This window comes from Phaseolus vulgaris, chromosome 11 (assembly GCF_000499845.2).
Source record: "Phaseolus vulgaris cultivar G19833 chromosome 11, P. vulgaris v2.0, whole genome shotgun sequence".
Lineage (NCBI taxonomy): Eukaryota > Viridiplantae > Streptophyta > Magnoliopsida > Fabales > Fabaceae > Phaseolus > Phaseolus vulgaris.
In genome coordinates, this window is record NC_023749.2 from 51,600,827 (window position 1) to 51,614,536 (window position 13,710).

Genomic DNA, 13,710 nt, shown 5'->3' on the forward strand with positions numbered 1-13,710 from the left:
AGATGGAGACTTATTTCGCAAGAGAAAGGGAAGTGGAAGGAGGTGCTTTTGTCAAAATATGGTCTCCAGCAAGAGGGTTCAAGTTATACAAGTATTCATGTGAAGTACCAGTCGTGGTGGTGGAGGGACATGGGAAAGGTCTGTAAGGAGGGGGAAGGAGAAGGGTGGTTCCAAAAAGAGTTACGGTGGAAACTAGGGAGAGGAGACAAGGTGAGATTCTGGGAGGATGTGTGGGTTGGTAATGCAAGTCTAAAAACATCCTTTCAGAGGTTGTTTTCTCTATCGGCTAACCAGGAGCAAAAGGTGGAAGAAGTTGGTGGGTGGGAGGGTTCCGAGTGGCAGTGGAGGTTATAGTGGCGGAGGAATAGATTTGAGTGGGAATCAGAATTGGTGATAAATCTCCACCAATGTATTACAAGGGCATCTGTGAAGAGATACATATCTGATGTCCGAGTGTGGGGGGAGGAGGAACTAGAGAAATATTCAGTGAACTCAGCATACAAATGTCTAGCAAGGAGAGCGAATGGGACACAGCAGGAGGTTTTTGAAATTCTTTGGAAAGCTACTGCTTTTCCAAGCGTGCTGACAACAGCTTGGAGAGCTCTTTTGGATAGAATTCCAACAAGGGAAGGCCTATATAGAAGAGGAGTGCAGGTCACCACTACCGAATGCGGACTGTGTCGGAGTAAGGAGGAATCTTCTAAGCATTTATTCATAGAATGCGTATATGCACAACGTGTATGGTCCTTATGCCAAAGGTGGTTGGGAATTACGTTAGTGCAACATAATGAGATTAAGAACCATTTTGAAAGTTTTCACTGCAGTCAGGCAAGTGTTAAGCAGAATCAAGTTTGGAAAGGTATTTGGGTAGCTGTTGTGAGGTGTATATGGGACCAAAGGAACACAATTCTATTCAAACAGGGAGTTGTTGATGTAGAAGAGATACTGCAGATGACTCAACTTAAATCGTGGTCTTGGTTGAAACACGGGACTAAATCTTTTAACTACTCTTTTGTAGACTGGACTTTGAATCTCGGCATCTGTATAGAGAGGTTGAAATAAGCTAGAACGAATGACAGAGGAAAATCTGAGGTGCAGTAATAAGACTGGCAAAGCAGGGCAGAGGGATAGGTGGAGAATTTCTCTGTTTGGCGCTGACAGGTGCTTTTGCTGGTAAATGCTGAAGTGTGGTTAGTCAGCAGTGACAACACTTATTCAGAATATCCTTAGTCAGGATCACCCAAAACGTTGTTAGTTGAGGGCTGTGGTACTGAGTTTATTTTTCTGGACCAGTAATTCAAATACAAACAATCGCATATGGAACCTCTCAAAGGTGTGCTTCAGGGGAGGTGCTGGAACAGGATATAAGCAAATAAACAAGCATGAGTGGTGGCTGCTGATTGAAGAACTTGTAGGTTTGAATGTGCGCCGCTGGTTTAGAGGGAGATGGGATAGCAAGCTGTAAGAAGAGGAAACCTGAAAAGTCATCGTGAAATCAACTATTTGGATGATATCTGCAATGTTGAGGCTTTTGTCAAACGTGGTGCGAACTGTTGTTGGAGGGTCCAATGCTTGGTTATCTATCAGGTTTCCTGTGTGGTGATCATAGCAGATCCAAAGATTTGCAATATAGCAAGGGCTGAACTAAAGGTCACATTTCTCTCAGCAATGTGCTTGTGGTGATAGGCTAACTGTAGGTACTGGGTTTTTGAATTTTATGCAAGTGCAGGTGCAAGTTGAGGTGCTATGATTTCAGTTAGATTGAAATTTCTTTGGGCTGATTTAACTGCTATTGGTGACCTGCGGTACCTCCAACCTTTTGTGGTCACTAGTTTAGTTAAATAGTATGGTGGTGGAGAAAGCACTTTTGCTCATTGTAGCTCTTTAGATTAAATTTACGCTTTTTTCAGTACATTCTTGGGTGCCCTGAATGTGAAGGTTGAAACCAAATTTTATCTAAATTAGGAGCACCTATATGATGTATACGGGTTTGGACATCCCTGAAATGTTCAATTTTAATTATATTTATTCTTTGCTGATAAAAAAAAAAACAGTAGCTGAGTTTTACATTTGATTAATGAATTATCATAAAAATATACATGAATGAACAAATATAAATATTCAATGATTTAAAATTTAAATTTCATTTCAAATTTAAAATAATAGTAATTATGATAATTGCTATACAATATATTCCTCTAATAAGAAAATTGTAACACATATATATATATATATAAAATGAAATTCATTAAACATGTAAAGATGATTTTAAACACATTATAATCAAATGAATTTTAGTTAGTAAAATAGTTTCAAATCTATAATATATATATATATATATAATATTTAACAAAAAAAATTGGTATATTAAAATTATTTCAAAAATTGTTTAAAAAATAATATAATATTAAAAATATGAATAAATATATTTTTAGAAAATGTAAACTAAACTTTTGTAATTTATTAAGTATTTGATCGAAAGAAAATAATTTATTAAATACGAAAGAAAAAAAAAATATTGAAAACACAAAACTAAGCTTATAATTATTGTATTTTATATTCCGTAACTTAATTGAAACTTTAAATCTACAAAGAGTAAATATATTTGGTATAACATAATATATTCTAAACATAAAAGGAAAAGGACTGATTTGTTAAAAGGTATCGCAGGAATACCAGCAAGAGAGGAACAGGAAAGTAGTTGATATACATTCTAAACAAAAGCAAAATAAGTAACCCAACAAATGCATCACTGTTCAAAACAAACAACATCATTGTCGTATAAACAAAATTTTAATGTGCGCAATCTTTTTCCAGTCTTCACCTCCTTCTTCCTGACAACGCGGTTCTAGCAAAGGACAACCACGAATATTAAGATATGAAATTGATTTGGGAAGACCCTCCTCAGGTAGGTGTTGGAGATTGGGGCACTTGTTAAGATTCAACTTCTGAAGGGATGAGAGTTGATGGAGACCCTTGTAGTCCAATTTTTCTAGATTTGGACAATCATAGATGATTAGAGAAGTAAGAGAGGGTGGAAGCAAACCTTCATCTGGAAAACATTTTGCATCTACTCCATGAATTCTCAAGGTTTTCAAAGAAGGACTGTCTGTGAAAACTCCTTTCAGTGAGCCAACAAGTCTAGAGCAATTTATGATTGTCAGATCCTTGAGTTCTGATGGGAAACCTTTGTCAGGGAACGTCTTTAGTCCTGGACAGTCTCTTATGGATAACTTCCTCAAAGATGGAAGCAACATATGCATGCTTCCAGGCAATGATTCTAATTTAGGACAATAGTTGAGTGTTAACTCCTCTAGATGATTATTGACGAGACTCTGTGAAATCATCTCTAGATTATCAAACCTACTGAGAGTAAGCGTCCTGAGTGTTGGGAACAAATCCAGTGGAAAGCTTCGTACAGAGACACAATCATCTTTGATTGACTCCAAGGGTGAATCAATCTGCAAGTTTTCAAGAGTGTCGGATAACCCAACAATTTCATGTAATGATGTTGTCATTGTGAGGCTTTTCATTGTACCCCACTCTAACTGCAGCTTTTCATCGTGAGCCCTTAGAACGGAAGCCTCAAGTTGTTGGCAGTCTTCAATTTCTAGTGTTTCCAAAGTAATAAGTTGCTTTGGCAGTTCTCCTTTCAGCTCCGGACAATTTCTTATGGAAAGATGTCGTAGACGTGGAAAAGCATTTGTCACAGCTTCGCAGTCCCACTTTTCCCATCGAATCATATTGGAGAACTCCAATGTTTCAAGGGATTTAAATGAACAAAAGTTGTTCCCATGAAAATCACCATCAATACTCACTATCCCATCAAGTTTTGTAATTCTCAAGAACTTGAGAAATGGCAAAATTCCAAGGGGAGGTAAATATTCACAAGATTCACATTCATTCAACACTAAGGACTCCATATTCCACAATAAGTTTCCTAGTAACCAATTTGGAAATTGTTTTCCACCATACCTAAAGATTGACAACTCCTTTAAGTTTTTGGAAGGTTGCAGATTCTCAATTACCTTCTCTTCTTTATTTGAATCAATAGAGTTCCGATTCCACCCCAATTCTAAGGTCAGGGCCACAAGGTGTGTTTTATTCTTCAAATACGCGGTTAATGCGTCCTCGGAATTCTCAACATTCTGCAGCTCCTCAATTGATAGAATTCCCTCAAGGTTGAGCTCTCCTATCAGTTGAACACCAAACTCCCTCCCATGGCCAACAATAAAGGAACTCATTACTACTTTAAGATTCTTCAATTTTCCCAAACACGGTGGAATCTTTCTCACTTTTGTCTGTATAAGTTCAAGGCGACACAAATTGGTGAGTAAGTGCAAATTTGAAGGTAGCTCTTCCAAATCTCTACAGTAGTTCAACTTTAGTATTTGCAAGTGGGAGAGTGAACATATTTTTTCGGTTAATTTTTTTATTGCAGTAAGGGAGAGGTCTAAGGAACGGAGATGCTCAAGATTGGAAACAGAGTCAGGTAACTCTTGAAGGTCAGAACAATGAGACAGAGATAAGATTCGTATGAACTTAAACTTGGAGAACAATTCATGTATCGACATTTTGATACTCCAAAGGAAACTATGTATCGACACAAATGTACGTAACTTTTCTGTATTACATAAAGTTCCAAACCCATCAAAACATTTGGGGTAACCAAGTTCAAATGAAAAATGACGAGTTACTTTTTGTATCTTTTCTATTTGATCAAGTTCGCACCTGAAGTATATGCCTCCACCGACATATGTTGCCAAATCATGTTGAAGGTCATGCATGAGAAATACTTCTTTATTTCCATCTGGTTGTTGGAAGAAGGACCTTAATAGTAGATCATTGAAGTATTGTTGGCAAACTTCTTCTGGAGTCCTACTATGTTGATGATAGTGAGCGAAATTTTCAGTCATCCATAACTGAATCAAATCCTCCTTTTTAAACTCATAATCCTTGGGGAATAAGGCACAATAAGCAAAGCACACCTTTAGATGGGAAGGAAGGTGGATATAGCTCAATGCTAAAGCAGGAATAATATCACAACGCTCTTTTGAAAATTCCCATATTTCACTTTGGAACACAGTTTTCCATTCTGTAATAGATGATTTGTTGTATAACATACTTCCCATTGTTTTCAAGGCGAGAGGTAGTCCTTTACATTTTTTAACAATCTTCATGCCAATATCCCTACACTCTGGATTTAGTTGAGTATCATCACCTCGAAATGCATATTTAGCAAACAACTTCCAACAATCATCTTCTTGTAATTGTTGTAGGGAGTATTCTTTTGACCACATGGTAGAAGCAACTTCCTTACTGCGTGTGGTAACAAGAATCTTACTCCCTTGGGCTCCTAAAACAAGGGGCTTCCGCACTTCCTCCCACTTAGTTTGGTTTTCGTTCCAAACATCATCCAAAACAAGAAGAAATTTCTTTCCCGTCAATTTTTCTCCCAATTTTTTGTGAACCATCTCCAGATCTCTGCTATCATCAGTTGATTTAGTAACTGCCTCAAGAATTGCTCTTGATATCTTGAAAACATCAAATTCTTCTGAAACACAAACCCAAGCTTTGACATCAAATTTAGCTTCATCCGCCCATGAGTCATTGAATACATGTTGAACAAGAGTGGTCTTACCCACCCCTCCCATTCCCACAATAGAAAGTATTAATGGCTGGTTACGATCGTTGAGGTCAGATGTCAGTGATTCAATGATTAGTCTTTTATCATGATCTCTGCCATAGATATCAGTTCCAACAACCAACGATGTTGTTTGTGATTTTTGTGGCAGTTCATTACTCGACCTAGATCTAAAACTGGTTGCTGTTTTCAAACCTAGATCACCCCTTAGGCTTGAGAGAAATTCTAAATAGTTAAGGATTTGGTTCATCTTACACTCAATTTCCTTGTTAAGGGAACTAATAGTAATAGGAGAAGATTTGAAGAAATTGAGTACCTTACAAGTACAGCCTGAGGTTTGAGATTCAGATTCAGCATCTACTTGTCTTTTGGAGAGCATTTGTATATCATCCAAGAGATCCTCTGCATTAAGGACAGCATCTTTGACCTTAAGCAGCCAGTTTCTGACAATAGGATCCGTAAACTGCTTTCGCTCTGCATCATCAGCCAAAGAATGGATGGAGTGCAGCTTGATTTCCAACTTGTTGAGCAGATTTTGATCAAGCTTTCTTGCATGAAAGAAATCGAGAATTTGAGGAGAAGCTAGCTTCTGGAATGCAACCTGAAGGAAAGCAGAAAGAAGAGCACCACCAACAAGTTCTAATGCCATGGTAGGAGAAAGATGAATGGATTCAACTTCTGCTAGCTTTTGCCAATGACTCGGTGGTTCATGAAAAGGGGAATAATCAGATATTTGATCAAAAAATTCTTCTTCAATAGTTAGTCAACATCATTTATGAATTAGTAGCTATTATTATACTATTCACCCAATAAGTGAATTGTTGAAATTAAGAGGTATATGAAAAAGCATGTTAAAATCTATTATTTTATTAGTTGATATATTAACTTTTAATGTGATTTTTTAATGCTGGCTTGCTTTTAAACAACTAATCAACAAGAAAATAAAGCAAGAGCTCATTACTACAACAACTACCCTCCTCTCCTCTGCATAAAATGCCTTCAACTACCATCCAGCTTAGATCACATTTAGGTTGACTTATAAAATTTACAGAAAATTATTTTCCATCAAAAAATTACCTACAGAATTATATCATAACAATTTGTGAAAGATGAGTTATTTCTGATCTTATTTTAAGAGTTCACAAAAAGAAATGCACTTAGTAGATGAAGATTTAATTGTGAAGTTGTTAAACATTGACTTAAATTATCTCGTCCATGAAATTTTATAATTAAAATCAGTATATTTGAAATAGTTGTTAGAACTTTATGAGAATTACAGAAATAATTTGTATTAAATTATAATTAAAACTTTAAAAATGAATTCATATATTATATTTAAAATTAGATTATTCAGAAGTAAATCATATTAATTTGGAAATAATAAGCTGTTAAGTTTCAGAATGAATCCTACCAGCATTTATTAGATTTAAGTTGGAAGAATTATGAGATTGCAAAAAAAAATTAAGGCAAAATTTAAAACTTATCAAATTTATAAAAATATTTAAACACTATGACATCACATAAATTCTGTCTTTTTAATCTATATTTTCCACCATTTTTTTAAACTTTGATCAATATTCTACCATGATTGAAACTACTATAAGCATATGCAATCCATACTTAGTCTAAACTTATGAAAATGAGAAACATTAGGTGATAATTTTAATGCTAAATTTAAATTACAAGTAAATTGTCACACAAAATATTGATTGTTCAATGTGTGTAAAAAGGACCTTCCAGAGAACAAAAAATCCAACATTTTCCACTTATATGCACGTATTCGAAAAGTTGAAGTGGAAATTAGTACAAAACACGTTATATTTATTAAAACTTGGTCCCCAACTTGATAAAGAAACGGCAACATCCAACCAGAAAAAAAAAGAGAGAGAGAAAAAGTTAGAAATGTTCCTAGAGTAGATGGAACATGATGAGGTTAATGAATTAATTAACGTAGACCCCTTTCCATACCGAAACAGTTGGATATTAAATATGATGAGACATACAAGTAACAATGATTAACATACCATGTCCTTCTCTGCACTTCTTTCTCAACTCACCAAGTAGTAAAACAGCTTCTTCCCATTCTCATCATTTCTAAATTTTGTTTCACAGAAAACTCAAGTTGTTGAATGCATAACTTTAGATACGTGTAATTTAAACAATATATTATCCTAGGCAATTTGAGGGTGGATGTGTCGTTTTCCCTGGAGACCATATCATGAATCACTGCGGATTTCATATTGGAGATAGTTCAATCACTATTCCTTATCTCTCACTACCTGAATTCTGTGGTTTCATCTGTTGTGTCATTGTTTCTGAGGGATCAGTAGAAGGAAATTTTCGTGTTCTATCTATCAAGAGGGATTGTAGTATTGATATAAATAGACAATAGAATAGAGAGAAAAAGGTTGCCCCCAAACTCCTATATAGAAAGATACCAGAGTCTACACTTTGCCTGCAACCCCCTTCACATTAGGCTATACCTTGCTGGATTCCAACTTTAATGCTCCCTCCTCGGCACATTAATGCCACTTGAAAAGAGTAATCAAGTGCTGGACACTGAAACACCATTCCCTCAATTGTGCAGCACTTAATCAGAATTTATGCACCAATTTTTCCTCAATTATGCAGAAACTTTATGCACCAATTTTAACTCAATTATGCAGAAACTTTATGCACAAATTTTAACTCAATTATGCAGAAACTTTATGCATAATTCACTACGTTCACATCAAACACTACTCAAACAGTCCAAGATGGAGACCCTTGTAGTCCAGTTTTTCTAAATTTGGACAATGAGAGATAATTAGAAAAGTAAGAGAGAGTGGAAGCAAACCCTTATCTGGAAAACATTTTGCATCCACTTCATCAATCTCTAATATTTTCAAAGAAGGACTATCTCTGAAAGCTCCTTTCAGTGACCCAACAAGTCTAGAGCACTTACTGATTTCCAGCTCTTCTAGATTTGATGGCAAGCCTCCGTCAGGGAACGACTCAAGTCTTGGACAGTCTCTTATCGATAAACTCCTGAGAGATGGAAGCAGCATATGCATGCTTCCAGGCAATGATTCAAATTTAAGACAATACTCGAGTTTTAGGTGTTCTAGATGATTATGGACGAAACTCTGTGAAATCATCTCTAGATTATCAAACCCACTGAGAGCAAGCGTCTTGAGTTTTGGGAACAAATCCAGTGGAAAGCTTCGTAGAGAGATACAACCATCATTGATTGACTCCAAGGGTGAATCAATGTACAAGTCTTCAAGAGTGTCGTACAACCCAACAATTTCAAACAATGATGTTTCCATTGTGAGCCTTTTCATTGTACCACACTCTAACTGCAGTTTTCCACAATTACGTAGTTGTAAATCTAGAGCCCTAGGAGCGAAAGCCTCAAGTTGTTGGCAGTCTTTAATTTGTAGTTTTTCCAGAGGAATAAGTTGCTTTGGCAACTGTCCTTTCAGCTTTGGACATTTTCTTATGGAAAGATCTCGTAGACGTGGAAAAGCATCTGCTTGACAATCCCATTTTTCCCATTGACGCATATAGGAGAAGTGCAATGTTTCAAGGGATTTAAATGAAGAAATGTTGTTCCCATGAAAATCACCATCAACAATACTCACTACGCCATCAAGTTTTATAATCTTCAAGACCTTCAGAAATGGCAAAAGTCCAAGGGGAGGTAAACGTTCACAAAATTCACATTCATCCAACACTAAGGACACTATATTCCACAATGAATTATCTAGTAACCAATTTGGAAATCGTTTCCCACCATAGTTAACGATTGACAACTCCTTTAAGTTTTTGGAAGGTTGCAGATTCACAATTACATCCTCTTCGCTTTTTGAGTCAATAGAGTCCCGATCCCAATCCCATCGCAACTTCAGCGTCACAAGGTGTGTTTTATTCTTCAAATCTGCTTCTAATGCATCCAGGGAATTCTCAACATTCTGCAGCTCCTCAATTGATATACTTCCCTCAAGGTTGAGCTCTCCTAGCTGTTGAATGCCATGGCCAACATTAAAGGAACTCATTACTACTTTAAGATTCGTCAGTTTTCCCAAATACGGTGGCATCTTTCTCACATTCGTCACTTTAATTTCAAGGCGACACAAATTGGTGAGTAAATGCAAATTTGAGGGTAACTCCTCCAAATCTCTACAATAATTCAACTTCAGTATTTGCAAGTAGGGAAGTACACATATCCTTTCGGATAGTTTTTCTATAGCAGTATGGGAAAGGTTTATCGAACGAAGATGCTCAAGATTGCTCACATAGTCAGGTAACTCTTTAAGGTCAGAACAATGAGAGAGTGATAAGATACGCAAGAACTTAAACTTGGTGAACAATTCATGTATCGAAATGTTGCAATGCCAATGATAGTAAAGTTGATATGTGTTCCTAGCTTTTGGCATAAATGTACGTAACCTTTTTGAATTACATAAAGTTCCAAACTCATCAAAATGTTGATTGTGACCAAGTTCAACTGAAAAATGACGAGTTACTTTTGGTATCTTTTCTGTTTGATCAAGTTCGCACCTGAAGTATAGGCCTCCACAAACATATTTTGCCAAATCATGTAGAAGGTCATGCATAACAAATACTTCTTTATTTTCATCTAATTTTTGTAAGAAAGATCTTGATACTAGATCATTGAAGTATTGTTGGCAAACTTCTTCTGGAGTCTTACTATGTTGACGACAGTGTGGGAGGTTTTCAGTCATCCACAAATGAATTAAACACTCCTTTTTAAACTCATAATCCTTAGGGAACAGGGCACAGTAAGCAAAGCATACCTTGAGTTGAGATGGAAGGTGGATATAACTCAATGCTAAAGAAGGAATAATGTTGCAACACTCATTCAAAAATTCCCATATTTCGCTTTGGAACACGGTTTTCCAATCTGAAATAGATGATTTGTTGTATAACAGACTTCCCATTGTTTTCAAGGCCAGAGGTAGTCCTTTACATTTTCTAACAATCTCCATGCCAATCTTCCTGCACTCTGGATCTGATTGAGTATCATCATCTCGGAAGGCATGTTTAGAAAACAACTTCCAACAATCATCTTCTTGTAATTGTTGTAGGGAGTGTTCATCTGATCGCATGGTAGAACAAACTTCCTTGCTACGCGTAGTCATAAGAATTCTACTTCCTTGGGCTCCGAAAAGAAGGGGCTTTTGCACTTCTTCCCATTTAAATTGGTTTTCGTTCCCAACATCATCCAAAATAAGAAGAAACTTTTTCCCTGTCAATTCTTCCTTCAAACTTGTGTGAACCATCTCTGTATCTCTACTGTCATCAGTTGATTTAGTAATTGCCTCAAGAATTGCTCTTGATATCTTGAAAACATCAAATTCATGTGAAACACAAACCCAAACTTTGACATCAAATTTAGCCTCATCCACCCTCGGGTCATTGAATACATGTTGAGTGAGAGTGGTCTTACCCACTCCACCCATTCCCACAATACAAAGTATTGATGGTTGGTTACCAGTGTTGATGTCAGAAGTCAGTCAGTCAATGATCAGTCTTTTATCATCATCTCTGCCATAGATATCACTTCCAACAACCAAAGATGTTTGTGATTTATGTGGCAGTTCATTACTCAACCCAGATTCAACACCGCCAGCAGTTTTCAATCCTAGATCACCCCTTTGGCTTGAGAGAAATTCTAAATCGTCAAGGATTTGTTCCATCTTACACTGAATTTCCTTGTTAAGGGAACTAATAGTAATAGGAGAAGATTTGAAGAAATTGAGTACCTTGCAAGTAGAGTCTGAGGTTTGAGATTCAGATTCAGCATCTAGTTGTCTTTTGGAGAGCTTTTGTATATCATCTAAGAGATCCTCTGCATCAAGGACAATATCTTTGACCTTAAGCAGCCAGTTTCTGACATGTGGATCCGCGAACTGCTTTCGCTCTGTATCATCAGCCAGAGAATGGATGGAATGCATCTTGGTTTCCAACTGGTTGAGCAGCTTTTGATCAAGCTCTCTTGCATGAAAAAAATCGAGAATTTGAGGAGAAGCTAGCTTCTGGAATGCAACCTGAAGGAAAGCCGAGAGAAGAGCACCACCAACAAGTTTGAATGCCATGGTAGGAGAAAGATGAATGGATTCAACTGCTGCTAGCTTTTGCCAATGACTCAATTGTTCATAAAAAGATATTTGATCAACATTTTTGTTCTTCAATAGTTAGTAAATCTATAATTTTTTATTCTTCCCAACATTACAAACTGCAACAGCTGTATTTCACTTATGAATGAGTGGGTATTGTTAAAGTATTAACTAAGTAAGGGAATTGTTTAAATTAAGAGATGTATTAAAAAGCGTGTTAACATTTATTACTTTATTAGTTGATATATTAAGTTTTAATGTGATTGTTTAGCTCTGCAGTGGGAATTTTTTCATGTGACAACAGTCTTCCACTTGAGTAAAGCACGAGATTTGATGCATTGTTTCTGGCAACAATAGAAATTGTAATGTTATTCATATTACAATAGTGAGTCACTTGAGTAAAGCACAACATTTGCACTATGCAACTGAGAAAAAGTAATGATTGAGTGCTGGAATCAAATGTAGTTTAACCTGGCTGATTATATCAAAACTTTGGCAAAACTTTCCGCTAATGATTGTAATGTTAAAAGGAGAAGGTAATATGAGATCAAACGAAGGTAAATGTTGGCTAGATTCACATTCATTCAACTTTAAGGACACCAAATTCGATAATGAATTTTCTAGTAACCAATTTGGAAATTGTTTGTCAACACAGTCAAAGATTGCCAACTCCTTTAATTTCTTGGAAGGTTGCAGAACGTCCTCAACATTTAATCTTTGTAGAATAATGTAACACTACATGTATTTTCTTTGTTGGAATTTTATATATTCTGCTATAGTTTACATATTTAAGATGACAGAGTGCATGAAACAACTTAACTAAGTCAGCAAATAGTTAAATAACTAAAAGATTCTTCTCTTTCACGTCAATTTTGACTGGCCAGACAATATGGCAGGGTTAGCATTACGATGAAACCAACGTTGATATTCTATTTTATGTTTACTGATAGCACTTTCAAATGGCTAGTAGCCTAGTATTACATTCTCGGTTTGAGCTGTTTCTTATTTTTAAAATCTCTATTCTTTCTTGTTATGAGAAACAAAATCAATTAAATCATCATAAACAAATTCAAAATTTGAAATGAAAATAGACATTTAACTCCACTTTAGATCCGTACGAGTGCACCTAATGGTCTTGATAAAACATTGACTTACCATGCTTACCAACTACCTTCTATATCTTGTGAGATTAAAATAAATTTTTCCTTGGTTAGATACAAGTTTGAATCCATTGGTATGCTACAGGCTTAGCATGTTTCATTTATCATCCATCATCCATGTGTCTTCTTGAATGTTAAGAGAATATTTTCTTTGAAATATGATCAAACCAACATTGAATTGTGCCACTTATATACCAAGGAAACACTTCAAGTGTCCAAGATATTTTATTTAGAACTTTTGATCAAGGTATTGTTTTATTTGTACAATCCACTCCTTATCACTACATGTGATAACAATGTCGTCCACGTGTACAATTCTTCCTTGAGCATGGAAGGATAATGAATTGAATTAGAAAGATTAGTGTAAAGTATGGTTGAGGGAAACATATTAATGGAATATATTGTTGTTCTAAGTTACTGTAAAATGAATTCTCAGTACCCTCTTTCTCTGTTTTCGAGGCAATTATGCAAGGGTTGAGAGAAAAAGATAAAATGAAGTACCTATGATTTTTGGTTAATGTGTACCTTGTTCAACACAAATTTAAAGTTCAATTACTCTATGCCAGAAGAATGTTCTATAGTAGATAAATTCTACTATGTTAATTTTCTGTACCTCCTTTCTTTATATACTTCTTATAACTGTTTGGGATCTTACTCTACTTTAAATTTTATGGTCAATGATTCGAATCCTTTAGGAGACCTTGTTTGACACTCTTAAACGCTTATCCAACATTCTTATGTTTCAATTTTATTATTATTTTATATTTATACAACATTGAATAGA

The 13,710-nt window shown here is 35.7% G+C and overlaps 2 protein-coding genes across 2 annotated transcripts; both read right to left on the bottom strand.

The window, feature by feature from the left end:
* Positions 1–2,634: 2,634 nt before the first annotated feature.
* LOC137823756 (putative disease resistance RPP13-like protein 1) lies at positions 2,635–6,300 on the bottom strand. Its single transcript, XM_068629019.1, has one exon. The coding sequence runs from the start codon at positions 6,291–6,293 to the stop codon at positions 2,772–2,774; it is 3,522 nt and encodes a 1,173-aa protein (XP_068485120.1). The 5' UTR covers positions 6,294–6,300; the 3' UTR covers positions 2,635–2,771.
* Positions 6,301–8,379: 2,079 nt separating this feature from the next.
* Positions 8,380–13,705, bottom strand: LOC137823797 (putative disease resistance RPP13-like protein 1). Its single transcript, XM_068629075.1, has one exon. The coding sequence runs from the start codon at positions 11,107–11,109 to the stop codon at positions 8,383–8,385; it is 2,727 nt and encodes a 908-aa protein (XP_068485176.1). The 5' UTR covers positions 11,110–13,705; the 3' UTR covers positions 8,380–8,382.
* Between the last annotated feature and the right edge of the window lie 5 nt (positions 13,706–13,710).